The 17,642-nt window shown below is 37.8% G+C and overlaps 1 protein-coding gene across 6 annotated transcripts in view; it reads left to right on the top strand.

The window, feature by feature from the left end:
• Positions 1-17,642, top strand: part of LOC127934877 (triple functional domain protein) — an 88,439-nt gene that overhangs the window by 25,099 nt on the left and 45,698 nt on the right. For all 6 annotated transcript variants that reach the window (XM_052532410.1, XM_052532406.1, XM_052532407.1 and 3 more), the window contains exons 3-5: positions 9,373-9,447; positions 11,812-11,926; positions 15,735-15,927. In XM_052532410.1, coding sequence (XP_052388370.1) covers positions 9,373-9,447; positions 11,812-11,926; positions 15,735-15,927 — 383 coding nt within the window. The remainder of the gene's footprint in view (positions 1-9,372; positions 9,448-11,811; positions 11,927-15,734; positions 15,928-17,642) is intronic.

Genomic DNA, 17,642 nt, shown 5'->3' with positions numbered 1-17,642 from the left:
GATAGCCCATCGGACTGGAAAACAAAATAGCCCCGTGACGTGGGGCTAAGGATTTTGCAAGCCTTGCACCTCAGATCTATCCGGTTTGTGAAACACTGATTTTCACACTGGTTTAGTTAAACAAAATAAATTATTATTTTAAAAGATTGACTCAAAAGAATCATCGGTTCACTAATCCGATCATGAACTTTTAATGTTTAACTTAAGCTTGAGGCTATTTTAAAGGCCCAGTGAATGGATGAACTGTGGTGCACTGTGCTCACCGCTGCTTCCTAAAGCAAGTGATTCATCAGAGATCTGAAGAATTCTCACACTTCCTTTTCCTGAAATATCCCAGGAATGTAGTGTACAAGCCTATCACCATGGAAACAGAAGTGATTGTGTGTGTGTGTGTGTGTGTGTGTGTGGTCAGGATGGACAGTAATACAGCATGTGAGCATATGGGAGATCTGTGATTGTTATTTTGCTAGGTTTGAGCACAGGAAAAGAATACAACTGAAGTTGTTTTACGAGGTGATGATGTGTGTTGACAGATGCGGTTTTACAAGGAAAGGTGACATGTCCCAACAAATACATCCCATTTCTTTGTACATTATATTTTCTTTGTGTGTGGTTTTGCGGTACTTTGTGGAATGTAAACACAGAACTTTTGTTTTATTTGGACCTTTCTTGAATACTGTAACTGTATACTGCATAACAATTTATTTATTTATTTTGAAAATGAATCTTGTCAGATTAGTGCTTTGACATACATTCCTTCCCAAATGGGTTCTGTTATACCTCATCTTTTTTTATCCAAGTTAATTTTTTCTGTCATGCAGGACAGAGATATAGGTCACTGTGCAAACATGATGCATTTGGCAGATATAAGTGGTTCATGTTGTTGTGACTCTGAAACTTTCAGCTCGTGTTGGGTACGGATGAGGGATTTCATTGAGATAAAACACAGTCACACACCAGGCGATGTTTAACCTCTTAATTTGCTTTAAAAGTCCAGTTTGTGTGCGAGCTCTGAACTGCTCCAGATAATTTCTTGAAGCAGAAGTGGACTTTGTGCTTTAAAGCCAGTGGTGTTCTCTCATATTCATTGGGTTCATTTCAGGATGAAGCATGCTCTAAAGCAGCGGTTCTCAAATCCAGTCCTTGCTGGTCCAAAGTGAGGTAAACTTCAACAGATTTCCCCTGCTCAGGGAGGAGCAATGAACACTGTGTAGGGACCATGTCAATGGGACACAGTTCATGCATAGAGCTCACTTCTAAAGAGCTGATTATCTGAATTAGGTGCGTTAACAAAAAGAGACAAAATATGCAGAGCTGGGGGATGCGAGGACTGGAATTGAGAACCGCTGCTCTAAAGCAATGACCAGGGCACAGTGAGTCATGTTTCTCCCTGACACACACCCTTCTTGATGTCCAACTAAACTCATCTCAGCTCTTTTAGTTAAAGTCTGGAAGATTTAATTGTGTTGGGTGTTTTAATTAAATGGAAGTAGACATGGAAAACCTGATACGTTTGTTTAACAAGAAGAGACGTGCATGTAATACAAGTCACATTGTTCCTCTCTTTTGTTTCTTCATGCTGGATGATTATGTTCAGGTGCTGTATAATGTTCTGCAATGGGCTTCATTGAGCTTCCTAATACAAGTCCTAGAAAATGTCATGCAAACATACATTTTTATTGATTTATTTAAATGGCTTTAAAGAATTGGGACTCTTTGTATAGTAGACATCTTGAAAGTATTTTGTTTAGCAGATTTGGTTAAGTGTATGTATGTTGTGTTTTTTTTTCTCTCTCTGCAAGACGAACAGGCTGTTCTTGAATTCGACGACTTGCTTTCTCCACTTCCTCTATTTAATTTCAGAACTAGACTACACCCTTTACAATGCAGAATCAACACAATGAATCATTCATCATGCTGTTTTTTTTTCTTTTACTGTATAGTGCTGTGATGCCTAAATTCACTTGCACCATTTAAAACAACTATTTTTGTTGTTGTTGTTGTTGTTTTGTTTTAGTTTTTTTATATAAATAAATAATTTTGTATTTTTTTAAATATAGAATTTTAATATTTAGTGATTATTGTCCACATCAGGCTTATCATTATCAGATAATATTAGTGCATTTCTGTTTGTGTTGCAGTTTTAACCCTCAATCCTATAAATATTTGTTTGTGCAAATTAATTAGTAGATTACATACATGAAAACAGTTTTCACTGTCCAATAGTGTAGGTCTCTTCATTTATAATGGCCTTCTGTTGTCTGTTGTGGCCAGGCTTGAGGGAGGAGGCCTGAGGCGAGACTCGATCTAATCACTTTCTAAGCTGCTTCTGTGTAATCCTCTAGTGCGAGCAATCGTTTCAGCTCCATCAACCGATTCTGCGATTTCTTCATTTGTTTCACAATGAATTTTTTAGATTTATTATTCCTTAAGTTTTCTCTTTGTGTTTTTTTTCTCTTTCTAAACCATGTGTAGTTTCTGAATCAGAAAGAGAGTGTTTCTTTAGAGCGATGATTCAAATAATTAAACATTGGAGTTAAGCGGTAATAGATGTTTGTGTTTTCAGTTTGGAGGAAATCCTGCTGTGGTTTAAAAATGCTAAATGATTTTTTTTGGGATGTGTCAGCCCACACCTCTCCGTTCAGACTCACACTGTTGAGTATTAAGATTAGTAACAGTCTTGGACACAGCCTGTTCTCCTCTAAATCCAGGAGAGACAACTCTTAGCAGGGGCATACATACGCAAAGCGAAACTACCGCAAACTACATCTTGAGAGAGCATTTAGAGTTCGAAGAGGCTGAAGTTTTAGTCATGTACCTGCACTGTGGTGTTGTTGAGGATACGGATTCGCTGTCCGGCTGGTGGAACGGGAATGTGGTGTCACTTTTGGACAACCACAGGTGGCAGTACGCACAGACGGGCAACACGCTGATTCAGCTGCCAGGTAAAGCTTTGACACTCATGGGCACATCTGATACCAGCCCACCATCTGTGGATAACACCCTTCACTGGTGAAATAAGGGGTGTGACTTGGTTAAAACAGCTCATGTTAATAGCCTAACAGAATGACTAGCTGTTTTTATTGAGTTGCAGATTGGCTGTGACTTGTTTTGGAGGGTATATAGGAACAAAAAATTTCAAACTCTTTGATACAAATGTTATGCAAGTTTTTATTATTGAATTATTATTTATTATTATAAAATTATTAATTTTAAGTATTAAAGCCAAAGTTTTGGGATTGAGCCAGCCTTTAATAACAGACACCCTGGGGTATAAAATCATATTTTGTCGGCAATATTTGTGGCAGGTCTAAAATTATTTTACATGTAAAGATTATATCGTCACAGTTCATACAGGTGTATACAGAGGTATTTTCGTACTTCTGCTCTGTGCCAGTTATGGGATGCTACTTCTGATATAATATTTAAACTATATAGGGACCATTTAGACAAAAATGCCTGATTGATGAAGAATAATGGCATCTTTACTCCTCCACGTTGAGGTCGCTCTTCTGTGTAGTCTCTAAATAGTCCTGCAGTGATTTGAACTGCTCCGCTTTTTATTTTTATCCTAATTGTTCTCTGTCTTTCTCATCTAAATATCACCTTTTGTTGTTCTAATCTCAGTACGGAGGGAGAGAAGCTGTCATCTCCTTTCTCAATTAGTTATCCAACAACCAACTAGTCCATTGGGCCATTTCTGGGCCACATTTTGATTGATCACACACATTTGTCTGGATCAGTGAAGTGTTTTCTGATTATTTTTTCTTCCTAAATGTGCACATGTGTGTCAAGGTTTGCTATTGGATGTTCCTGCACTAGCGCTTGCGATGACCTTTGCGTGTGGTTTCAGTGATCAGATCACAAAACTAAAAACATATCTTTTTTTTTATTTAGAAAAGTAATCCGCAAGATCTAAGGTTTGAAGTATTATCCCCGGGAATACATGATATGTAAAAATTTATATCCTGAATGCACTGTAAGTCGCTTTGGATAAAAGCCAAGTTTTGGATAAATTTTAATTTAATTTATTCATATCCATAGCACAAACATTGCAGGAATAACACAATGCTTGCCTTTTATACTAAGCTTGCTGTATATAGAGAATAGGAAGTTCATACATCACAAGTTGAAAAAAAGAGATTGAAAAGGTGTGAGATGTGCAGACAGTCTTTGGAAAATGAGGGGAGGAGAGTAAAAAGGGCAGACAGACTGATGGAGAGGGAGGACGGAAATAGAAAGGCTGTGTCTTGAGGGTGCGACTCCCCTCTGTTTCGGTTTCTTTGTTGAAGTGGAGAGAGCAGGGCACCACACTGGACCTCTGTGGGGTCCTACTAAATTAAGGCAGACCAAAAACAGACAACACAGGAACAATCAAGTAAAATGCTAGTCAGAAGTTTGGATTAATATATGTAACCACACACATACTTCGTATGTGCAGGTCGTACATTGTCACATACAAAAGCAAAGTATACTTTGAGTTAAACTGTAAAATAATATTGCAATTTGAAAATATTTAATAAGTGTTATTATACTCTGCTGTTCAGTCTGAGTGAAGGTGTGTGTGTCTCAGTCTGCGGCATGGCATTTTCTCTTATACCAGTCTGCTGTGCTTCACTGTCCTGGGGAACAGAGGCGGGAAGTGCTCCTCACTCTTGATCGCATTACAGTTGGAAAAACAGGTTGTGTGTTCACGCTAACAGACTCTCTCTTTATGCATCACTCACAGTATTGACTGTAATGCAGCAGGCTGAATTGACCTTTTCATTCAGTTTGTCAACTGTAAGTACACTTCAGTCCTGCACGGTTCATGTTACCCTGTTTGGTAACATGCTTCATGACGTAAACCGTGTCAACATGATTGGCCAAATGAGAAGAGCTTGAGCTCTGTGAGCTGTGGATGTACATGAAAAATTAAAATACATTTAAGATGCATATAATATGAGATCCCATAAAATCAGAATTGGAGTTTGGTGGCTTTTAGTTCTGTTTTATTCATTTCAAAGACGCCTGCCTGATGTTGTGCTCCTAGAACTAGACACAATTTGTTAACAGGTATACATACATGTTTAAAATATACAGTCTTTCTCATCCATTAAAATGTACCCTAAAATGTTGTCCAATCAGATGCTCTTTAAAAACATATACCTCCTACTTCTGATGAGCAATGCCAAGTTAATCATGGTTTCAGACTGATAATTAAACTAAACATTAAAAAACTGCATGTCTTCCGATTGAGCAGTAGACGTTTTGTTTTTCAGGTGTAGTCATTTTATTTTTATGCATTTTTTTTTTTTTTTTTTACCCCTAGTGTACCTTGGTCCTCTGCCTTTGAATCCCTGACATTCCCAGTGCTCCACCGGTGGTCTGTATGTAATATATTCACCAGCTCAAGTGTTGAGGTGGTGAATGGGTCAGGTCACGTGGGTCATCTTCTTGATATTTCAATCTTCTGGAGCACCTTAGGTTAATGGGCTAATTGCTTCGATTCAGATGCCAGCTAGACCCCAATAAGAAGCCAAGTCGACAGCGCTGAAGTGATTTGATCTGACCCAACTCTTGTGAGGTTACAGACTACAGGATAGAAAATGTAAAACCTTTTCGGATTCCTATATATGTCTGCCTTAAACATGACTGCATACATGCAGTTCCTATAGTTTGTGGTTTAAGGTTAGCATCAAGCAAAACTATTAAATGATTTAATAGCTACCTTCATTTTTTTGTTCTTTCAGTGATGGATGTTATACACTGCAACAGGCTCAAATGGATTATTACCGAACGAATAGAAGCAAAATAAATTAACATCAGCTCAGTCCACTACAGCCGGCGAATTGTTGGAGATTCATTTGTCTTCTGTTCATTCAGCAGGACCAGTCGGAAATGAACGAATGAGTGGACTCATTAGTTGTGTGAGGCTGGTGTGGGATGGGGTGTGTGTGGGGGGGGGGGGGGTCATTAATGTGCTCAGTAATGTGGCCGGCAGGAAGAGTGATGCGATTAGCGGCTGCTACACACACGGGCACATACTCGTTTAACCTTTGACCCTTGTTTGCTTCAGTTTGAACGACAGTGAGGAAGTGTGATGGAGGAGGGGGATATTTGAGAGCAGTCTGCACCCTCGTATGCTTGTATTTAATACATTCATGTATTTGTTCATAATTTAACGTAGTTATGAATGTACAATAGCACATTTCTGTGTATTGTTAATGAGTAATACATATACATCTTGACAGGATATATATTTAGCTGATGTTTGGGTGAATTTCACTAATATGTAAACATTTCACTCAAGAGTTAAAATAAATGATTATTAGAGTTGTAAGTAATTGTATTTTGAGATAAAGCTATTTTTAGGGCAATTTTAGCATTTTGACATTTTCATGCAATCGGGCACATTTGACCAAAATTATCATTGTCATAATCGGCAATAGAAGTTTATTATCATTGTAATTATCATTATAATCATTTATAATTATTGTATATTAATTTATGCTTTAATGTTTGGGGTTGATTTGTGTGTGTGTGTGTTTGGTCAAAAATACAATAAAAACTGTAATATAGTGAAATAATGGTACAATTTAAAATAACCGTTTTCTGTATAAAAAGCAGTAAAATAAGTACCTTGATAAGTATCTTGATGTTTAAATACTTTACATTACAAGCCATATAAGAGTGTCTTTCTTGGTCTTTCTCTCTCTCTCTTTCTTGTTAAAAAAAACCCCAATCTCTTCTCATCCTCAATCCTTTCTGCCCTCTACATCCGTTACATCGTCTCTCTTGTTCTCATCTCATCACTGTAGTGTTGATCCGTGTGGCCGCTCTGCTGCCATCTACCAGAAATCTGCTGCTGTGCTGTTTAGATGAAGAGAAAACTGTTGCCAGTAAATGTGAAGCGATGGCGGTTTCAGATTGTCTGAAGTTGCTGTTGTTATCTTGGGTCATTACTACTTCAGTATGGGGAAGATCAGGAACATATTACCTGGAAACAGTGAGGCTATGTTTTCAGACATGTTTTGCTCTCTGTTCTCTTCTGATACCTGATAAGCCCTGAAGAATAATCATCTGTGAGAGAGAGGAAGAAGGTTAGGCTTGGAGGAACCTGCTGATGCTCTGATACAGATTGATTCCATGGCTGTGTACATTCTTTCTACCTTTTAATCATTTGTTTTGGGTGACCTTAAAACTCACCCACGATTCACCTTCCTGTCACTAAAGAGCAGTCCATTGGTACCACAGTGTCCTTTTGAAGTGTCCCTTCTGCTCATGTTATTTATTCCCCCGATTCCTTAGTTCTTTTTCCACAGACTGTGAATTCCCAACCACATTAAGAGCTCTTCCAGCTCTGGGAGAAGAATAGCTGTCTGATTTTCTCCAAGCGTAATGTCTCTATTTGTTGAAGTGGTTTGTTGTATTTCTGTGGTTTGGATGCTGAAATGATAGGTTTTAAACGTTAGGGAAATATCCAGAGCTTGAAGGACAGTGGCACGGCTGTGAAATGAGACTCATTTTGGTGAGACGTTGGGAACGGTGATTGTCATCTGATGGACGAAGCACTTCAGATGTGAGATGGAGGTCAGTTCTTTGTCCTCTGTCATTGGTGAGGAAATGAGTAGATTAATGTAAAATCTTTATGCGATAATTGAAATTGTATGCCTTGCAGAAACCCCAAATTAAACCTAGAATGATTAGTTTTGTGCAGGTTGTAACCTTGTGTGTGTTATAAGATAGATATATATTAAGATATAGTTTAATCTAGAAGCTGAGATTTTTCAAATGAGGACACTGTTATTATTATTGTTAAATATACATTTTATTCTTAATATAAAAAATATATAGGATTTTAGAATGTGGGTTATAAATAAATGTATAATACAAGTATAACATGTTTTCATTTAGCATGTTGTGTGTGTGTGTGTGTGTGTGTGTGTGTGTGTATTTTGTTTCTATGGACTACAAGGGAAGCGCATCTGTGTTTTCAGATGACTTCAGTCATTGGAGTTATATTGTGAACAGTTATTAAATGATTTCTCTCCTGTTTGACTGCAGTGGAGCTCACTTACACACACACACACACACACCATTACATCATCCAGCTGCAGAAGTGAGAACCTCATTTGCCCTACCACACTGCGACCCGTCTCTCTCAGACCCTGAGGGAAGAGTGTGGACTCTCTTCCTCTCACACTAATGCATGCAAACAGATACCCAGATACGGAAGAGAACTTAAACCCTGGTGTTCCCAGTTGCTCAGCGGGGTTTAGAGAAAACCGCGCTGTTACTGAAACTCATCCCTTCTGACCGAATTGAAAACTTTTCTTAAATGTGAGCAGCTTGGACATTCTACAGTAAATAACTAAATAAAGGTTTCAAAAGACATAAGAGTGAATAATTTGACTGAATAATCTGAGTGAATAATCTGCAGGAGCTTCCATATTTTCATTAGATCACATGGTCTGAAAAAACAAAGCTTCCAGAGGGATGTATGGAGAGGAAAAAAAAGAGAAGGGGAGGTGAAGAGGCAGAGTCACATAGAGAAAGGTGTTCATTTGTACAGCGAGTGGCGCTGAGACACCACAGGGAAGCATTGCAGGAAAATGGATAAATGACATCATCTCTATCTCTCAGCTGTGTGTGTCTGTGTAGGAGGGATCGGCTCCATCAACCATAGTTCATGCTTAATTAGCACCACTGGGATGCGTGGAATTAAAGACAGCATGTCTCAGCTCAAGCATCCATGTCCGTAATGCTTTACTAGCAAGAAGTGTACCATACCTGAGGTTTCCAGCATTTGTCTTGCTCTGAAATGGATACTCGTAGACCACAAACTAATACCATATTTTCTATTTACCATATTTCTCCTGTATTTACACGATTTCCTTCAGTTACCCCAGGCAAGAAATGAGAGGGGAAAGGGTAAATTATGTAATCCAAGCTAAGTTATGTTTTCGAGATTGTGAGTCTAGGCGCTCCGAGAGACCAAAGTCAGTCTGGCTTTGCATGACTAACTCGCCAAACCTAGTCAACTCAAACCTGTGAATCATAAAAACAAGCGAACAGAAGTGATGCTTCATCCAGGTTGCTGCTGATCTCATACAAAGCGCTTGAACGAGGTCCAGTGCTCGAGGCTATATCTGCTCATGCCAAGAACAGAAGAACAAATGATGATGTTTCTGGACTGTCTTTACCTTCACTTAAATACATCTGAAAAGGAGAATGTGAACTTGATATTCATGGGACTTAAATGAATCGGCTGCAAACTCAAATTTCCCATTCGAGCACTTTAGCTCCCAGTATGCTAACCGCTAGACCGCAGCTCTGATGATCATATGCTTGCATGGACTCTAAATTCTGTTCTGTTGTTTTGTTCTTCAGGATTTCGCAGAAATGAAGAGATGAAGGCGATGGAAGTTTTGCCCATTCTAAAAGAAAAAGTGGCCTTCTTGTCAGGTGGGTTGTGCATTTGATTGTCTAGTATCATATCATACTTTCTCAGATGGAAGTACTGTACATATGGTCAAAAGTTTGTAATGTTATGTGGTTTTGTCATTTGTTTTTAATACTTCTATTAAGCTTAATTTATTAATATTTTAGTTTGATAAATATTAGTCCTTCAATTTTATTAATTATTTTATTTCAGTTAGTTGCCAAAGCAACATTTATAATTTTATTTTTTGTTAAGGTCAAGTTCTAAGTTATTATTTCAAATTATAACAACCCTTTATCACAGGACCATGTCCTTTTGACCCAAAATAACACTTACTGAATATTACTGTAACTTCCTAAAATATTTTTAGTTGGTGTGTCATCGTGGCTTGACAGAGACCATAAATTGACTTCGACTGAAAAGTCTCCTGAGCTTCTGTTTGGCTCTTTTCGTCGTAAGACTAACAGACCAGCACTTAAATGACTCAGAGACATAGGTTGTGTCTCCATTGGGATGAGTAACCATCACACACACGTCCCAAGATACAAGCAGCACAATCAACAGGCATGAGATTGTGCTTAAAGCAGAAGAACTGAACCTGCAGAGAGCCCTAAGTGTGAACACCCAGTGTTCTCTGCTTACGCGTGCAGTTATGTGCAATTTATTTATATTCCTGAACATCTGAGAGTAAGAAGGATTATCCTATTACAAACACACTCTATTAGAGAGTTTCGGCACATTCGCTGGAGAAAATCCTCATGGATATCCCAGCCGCTCAGTGAGTTTGTTGTGCTGAAGTTGAAGCATTTTGATTGAGATCACAACCTGGGGCCATGAGCGGAGCAGTGGGAGCAACACATTGATCACTTATTTCTCAATGCTAATGAACTTAGGTGTATCACTGTGACCTGGGTGATTCAAGGAATTGTTACTGGTAAAAGCATTGGATGAAGTTGAATTGTTATGTATGTAATGTCTACATTGTCTTTACTGTTGGTCCACAGTTGTTGTAAGAGTTACGATCCATTAATAAACAGTAAATATAATGTAGACCTCCACAAATACATCAGAATACAATTTTAACCAATGCTTGTACCAATAAAAATTCCTTGGATCTCCCAAGTCTTTGTCATTCACCAAATCTGAGTTCATTAGCGTTGAGCAATGACAAATGAGCACAGTCGCTTGAGAAATTAAGCCGGGCAGCACATTTATTTTATTGCGCACAACTTTCATAGTCCTCACAAGTGGTGTTTGATCAGCTTTAAAGGGGTAGTTCACACACACACACAAAAAATAAATTCTGTCATCATTTACTAACCTGTATGTTAGTTTTTTATCCCTGCAATGAAAGTCAGTGGGGTTCAAAGTTGTTTGGACCTTGTTGATTTTCAATGTTTGGTCAAAAACTATTAAAAATATTTTATCCTGTTTTCCACAGATGAAATAAAAAACATAAATTTGAAATGATGTGAGTAAATGCAGGCAATTTAATTAATTAAATTAATAATTGATTAGAAAAACAAACCTAGGTAAGCTAGTCAGCCTCACTAGTCTGCGGGTTGATCATGGCTGACTGCTTGGCCACCCTAACCCACTGATCCCGACTCATTTGGATAAAACTAAATTGTACGTAAATGTAAAGATTTCTGAACTTAAATTTATATGTATTCAGTCCATTTTTTCCCTTAGCACTTTTACAAACTCAACACAAAAAAGTTCTTTCAGAGAGACTTATTTCAAGGTCTTATTTCACTTGAAAAGTGAACAGCAGCTGAGTCATTCAGAGAGATTTACAGAGCTGGTAAGTTATGATTTCAAATCATGACTCTCAAGGGTTAAATCATCTCACAGTTACAGTTACTGTCATTCAGTATTCTCTGAAGATACTGCGCTGAAGAACATTGACTTGATTTAACGGTGATGAGATTATTTTCGGGAATGAATGATTGCCAAGTGTCAACAAGCAGGCTTTGAATCTGACTCTCCAGTCTCTGCTTTTTACAGCGCCAGTAGTTTTCAGCCAGGGTCTTTTTTTTTCTGGACTATAGGCTTTAGTCATTAGATGTAATGTAGAATGGAAACAAGGCTGTGTACAACATATTGAATGAACAGTACTTCCTGCCCTTTTAGGTTAGTTTTTGTTTGTGCTATATGCTGTTTTGTATGCCGTCTTCTCTGACTAGAGTCTGATAATGACATAAAACACCAAATTGCCTATGTGACAGGTAAATGTACACCAAAATACAAAGTGTGATTTGATGCAAAGCCTTTGATGTTGGGATTATGGGACGTAAGAAGCATTTTCATAAAGAAAAGCCTATTTGTTTTTCAGCCTGCTGATTTAATGTTTTTGTATTTTCCTTTCTGTAATGTTATTTCTCCAGGGGGCAGGGACAAGCGTGGCGGTCCAGTTTTAACATTCCCATCACGAACCAACCATGACCGAATACGACACGAGGATCTCCGCAGACTCATCGCCTACCTCGCCGGCATCCCTAGGTATTGACACACTTACTCAGCTAAAACGAGCTCTGCCCTCCGGGATCATATGAATGCCTTCAGTATGGCTTAAAAAAACATCCCAGAATACACCTGCTGGGCATTTGTTGACTGCGTTACCTTCACTATCCGTTCAGACACATTTCCTTGAAAAGAACAGAATCAACTCGATTAGATCCGGTGAATTGTGCCAACTGTCCTCCTGCTTCCTGACATGTTTTTTCCTTTCCTCATAGTCGGGGAATTTGATCTGTGATTGACCTGTGAACTAGGGATGCTGTGTCTCTTCATATGTGATGTTTTTTTGTGCTTATAAAAATTGAACTAGGCAGACCAAGTCTGCATATCAGTGCTCTATAAACATGTTTGTTTTATGGAGCTTTCAACATTTATTAGTCAGAGTATGAGAAGGGTGACTCTGGTACAGTGCAGCTACAGAGAGCAGAGCACACTGGGACCTTAATGGTTTCTTCAAGTGCTGGCACTTGTATTCATTGGGTTGATTTTTATTAATTTTATTTATTTTATATATAAGAAGTTTTTTTGTTAAATGAGGGTCACACTAAAACATTTGATAATTCCTTCATTTATTTTTGATAAATGCCTTGTACCTGTCAATTTTATTGTTTCACTCTTTTCCCAGAGCCAGATTGGAAATTAGAAAAAGCATACCTATCATATTAAAATATAAAATATAAACCCTTTAAAAAAAAAGTTATATCCCCAAGTCAATATAAACATTTAAATATTTATTGTGTGAAAAACAATATTTATGATTTTGTGATCATTTCCACCATGATTAACAATTTTGTACCTAATATATATATATATATATATATATATATATATATATATATATTAGTGCTGTCAAAATTAGCGCGTTAACGCATTCGATTAATTTGAAATATTTAACGCGTTAAAAAAAAATAACGCAATTAACGCGGTTGCAGTTTTTTTTATTTCCAGTTGTGGCCTGTGTGTTCAACGTGCAAAGAAATATGGATAAGACCAAGGAAGGACTTTTAGACGGAAAGTTTCAGTATAAAACTCTGCCGGATTACTCTTCAGTCTGCCACAAGAAACATTACTCTTCATTCAGTCTGCCACAAGAAACAGCAACATTAAAATCATGAACTCAAATGTCATTGTTTAAAAAAAAAAAAAAAACAATGACTGTAACAGTGCGTAAATCAGACCTTTCTGTAACGCTAACGTTAATAAGCTTAAACAAAAATAACGAAATAATTGTGTAGCGGAGTATTTTTTGAACACAGTGCCGCGAACTGTCAATCACTCCTGTGCGCGTGCATCACTGTCCTCCTCAGCTGCAGCAACTTGCGCTCTCTCTCTTCATCAAGCTTTAAAACAAAAAGGGGACAAAAATATCATATTGTCTTTGTGCATAGGCTATAGATTAATTAGATAAATGAATATCTAAATTTGTGCCTTGCCGTCTACGGTATTTTTTTAGAACTTAGAAAAAAGATGCTGCAGCCAATGAACAGCCAGCGGGGGCTGCAGGACGACTCAACCTCCGCAGACAGTTTTTAATGTTTATCAGACAATAAATACTCAAGATTTTGCTTTAGTATAACTCACAACAAGTTTCACACACCTTCTCCGGCCACGTTGAGTTGTTGACACTTAACAGTGGGAAAAGAGACACATGCGCTATTCACTTGTGTAACTTAAGGGTGAATGGGTAATGTAGTTTCTGCTCTGGGTGGGATGAATTAGGAAGCTTGCATTATGAAGGGCGCTCTGAAAATCGGCAGTGCAGGTAAAAGATTAAAACCTCTATTAAAACAGATGTCCAAATGAGCGTACCGGTACGCTACAAGCACGTTCTGGGCGCACAAAGAGGTGGCGGTACGCTCAAGAGCTATATTTGAAAGTGGCGGTACTGAGTACCAGTGGGTACCGGCCCACTTAAAGCACTGGCAATGACTATACTTTGGAATTTTTTTGCAGTCCACTTAGAATTCAACATGGAAATCATTTTTGTTTTTTATTGGCATTGATTGTTTTGAAATTCAAATGGTACTTACATGCCTGTGTTTTTATTTCTGTAATAAATATGGCTTTCAAGCCAACAGTTAATTTGGAGGATATTGATGGTTTATTGCAGGTATGTTGTTTACATGAGAAAATCTGTGTTACAAGTTAAACAAAAATTCCAATAAACAATCATATTTTGAATTTAAATAGTTTCTTTGTCTTGAGTTTACATCAATTATTTACATTTTACATTTAAATATCCAAAAAGTTTCAGTCTTTTAATTGCGATTAATCGCGATTAATCGCGATTAATTTTAAAAAAATTGTGCGATTAATTAGTTAATTTTTTTTAATCGATTGACAGCACTAATATATATATATATATATATATATATATATATATATATTAAAGATAGTGAACATTAAACCTTTAGAAGATTTAGTGTACTTTGTTACCGAGCAGACATCCGTGGATCCGTGTTAAGTATTATTTATATACTATTGCAGTGTTTCGTAATATATTAGTTAGCTTTAATTTTATATATATATATATTTGTATTTTTTAGTTATTTTATGTAGATTTGTCATTTTAGTTTTTTTCTTATTTCTATTTAGCTTGAGTTTAGTTTTAGTAATTGTAGTACTTTAACTTATTTTTACATTTTATTTAAATTAGCTGCCAGTGCATTATTTTCATTTTCATTTAAGTTTTTCCATCTAAGTTTAAATTATATTTGATTTCAGCTTTATTTCAATAAAAAGATATATATTTTTTCTTAACAATAGTTTTAGCCATTTATACTGCAATGAATTTAGTCGCTCAATAGTTTTAACTGGTGGGAGGGGGATAGAAACCGAGATTTATAGGGGGCACAATGGGAAGAGTGGTTGGTGGGAAAGGCAGCGTGGGCACCATCAAAAACCTGCCGCAGTTCAGCCACTGCCAACAGCTCTTCCTCCTCCTCATCATCCTCGCTCACAAACTCTGTCCCCTGCACCCACACAGTCACACCAGAGAAAGCAAAAGAGTGATTACTGTTACAAAGCAAATCCCCTGGAGATAAAAAAGAGAGACACACAGAAAGATGGGAAGTGATGTATCATGATAAAGAGGGAGAGAGAGAGAGAGAGAGAGAAGGAGCAGTCATCTTTAGAGATGGAGAGCGGGCGAGTGTGCAGTGAAAAAAATGGTAGGGCGAGCAAACCAGTGATCAAGAGAGGGAGGGAGAAAGAGAGAGAGAGAGAGAGAGAGAGGAAAACAGTGTCGCAGTCGCACACGGCTGTGTGCGCGTCTGCAGCTCCTCATTACCAACAGCTCCTCGATTAGACACTTTCTGATGTGAATTCGGCCAGGCAGATGTTTGACTAACAGCTGCGTGAGACACGCTCTGGATTTCAGAGTAATGGACTGATGCGGTCAGCAGTGCAGGTGGTGTCACAGAGCTTTTAAGACCGCTAGAACCCTGACAGATTGAGTACTGAAGGCCTGTCTGAAAGCAGGTTTTGCGCTCATTTGATAAATATTTTGCAGCTGTGCTTAATGGGTAAGCTCTGTCATGCATCTCTCTCTCCATGTATGTGCCTCCTGTTGTATGTGCATTGATGTATTTATTTATTTATTTATTTATTTATTTTTGATAAGGGAAATCATTTTCCCCCCTTTATGTTCAGTTCCTCCAGTTGCATTCGTGCAGCAGTTGCGTTTGTTTCTTTAACTAGGAGGATGCACCATAGATTATGTAACTCAAAGAGGATCAAAGCTCATATTTTGTTCTCTCTCCTCTCTTTTTTTTTTTCCCCCGTCATCCAGCGAGGACGTGTGCAAACATGGCTTCACGGTCATCGTGGACATGCGTGGCTCCAAATGGGATTCCATCAAGCCTCTGCTGAAGATCCTGCAGGAATCGTTTCCCTGCTGCATCCACGTCGCTCTCATCATCAAACCAGACAACTTCTGGCAAAAACAGAGGACCAACTTTGGCAGCTCCAAGTTTGAGTTTGAGGTATGGTCATCGTTCAGTCTCTTACTTGTCAGGCTGTGTTGAGAGGCGTAGCTGGAGGTGGATGTTGTTGCTGTTAGAGCTCACTGTCCATCACTGCATTTTCACATTTTGAGAAATGTGTTGTTGTTGTATTTCTTCTTTTGCTTTAATATACTATGATTAGTGTTGTTGTTTTTAACCTGGAAGATGAATATGAGCAGTGCTGCTTTTGGGATGTGGTCATGATTTCAATTTTGAAAGAGTTTAAGGCATTTCAGTGTTTGCAGATTAGTAATATTGTAGATAATTCCTGCAATCCTCTGAAATACCAGGTGAAATGGCTTCTCTGCTGCATTTTTTCGTCGTATTAATTTATAATCTGTGGGTTTGTCTGTGTTAACGGATCTGTGTTGGTGTGAGCGTGTGAAGGCAGCTCTGGTCATGTGGGAGTGTGTGGGTGTTGATGTTCTGTCGGTGTGTGTGTGTGTGTGTGTGTGTGTGGGTTGACTAGATGAATGTAAATGTGGATGCAGCAGAAATGCTTTTACAGCGTATTTCTCTGCATTTGTTCTATATTGAGCTGGCTCGATAGCATATTGGTGCAGCTTTGTTTTCACTCACAGATCCGTGGAAAGCTTTGTTTTTTTTGAGTGCAGTGGAGTTTGTTTTTATTGGAGGAGAAGCTTTTGTGTGCTTGTTTGTGTGTGCATGCATTCAGTTTGACAGTGAAAGAGCACATGTGGAAAACAATTGATGGCTTATGTTTCCTATGGCAAATTTCCTATGCAAGAGAATAATGTTTTAGATCCAAAGATAATTAGTTTCTCAAACCACCATGAATAAAACATGATAATGCATATATTTGATAAAGACCAGTCAGGATTTGGTATGTTACAGTGACCACCTAATTCTGACATGCCATTAGGTGGCATGTCAGAATTACAGTGTAAAAAAAACAAAACACATGAGATTCTGCTCTGAGCTTCACGTCACGTCTTTGGACTCAGAATTTGTTTCTATGGCAACGTTCATAGCTCCAAAAAGATCAATGTGCGGCTGTGATGTGAATAACAGTAGATTCTTCACTACATCAGTTTTCTCATGTGAAATATTGAAGAAAAATAAAGGGCACCAGGTAACAGTGTCTGTAACAGTGTTTTTGTAACAGAAATAAGAAGAGTTAGCCAAGTAAATAGCTTTTAGGGTTTTACATGACTCCACAGCAGTCAGATGGGAGAAGTCAGAGCTTTCCAGTAAAGGAAAGTAGAATATTTTTGACATTATATGAATTCAAAAAGCCCTGTTCCCTGTTCTCCATTTTATTTCTGCCAGAGAGAATGTTTGTATGTACACTTCATTATTTAATGAACAAGCTCTGCTATCTTCACTCGTACTGGTAGTCACCACTCGCCACATCACATTTGCATAAAGGTAAACTTTTCTCAGCAATCATTTTTAAATGTTATTATTATTGCATGAAAAACTGCAATAAAAGTGGGGTTGGCTCAGTGGATAAGACACATGCCTTTGGTGTGAGAGACCCGGGTTCGAATCCACTGTGAGACACCAATGTGTCCCTGAGCAAGACACAAGACACAGTCGCTTTGGATAAAAGCATCAGCTAAATGAATAAATGTAAATAAATCTAAATGGAAATATTTTTTTAAGAATTACAATTAAATGACAAAACCACAGTTACAATTCAAATAAAAACGTAAAATATAAAAATAAAAGCT

Source organism: Carassius gibelio, chromosome A19, assembly GCF_023724105.1.
Source record: "Carassius gibelio isolate Cgi1373 ecotype wild population from Czech Republic chromosome A19, carGib1.2-hapl.c, whole genome shotgun sequence".
Lineage (NCBI taxonomy): Eukaryota > Metazoa > Chordata > Actinopteri > Cypriniformes > Cyprinidae > Carassius > Carassius gibelio.
Note: the sequence above shows the minus strand (reverse complement) of the source record. Positions and strands in the feature narration are given on the sequence as shown.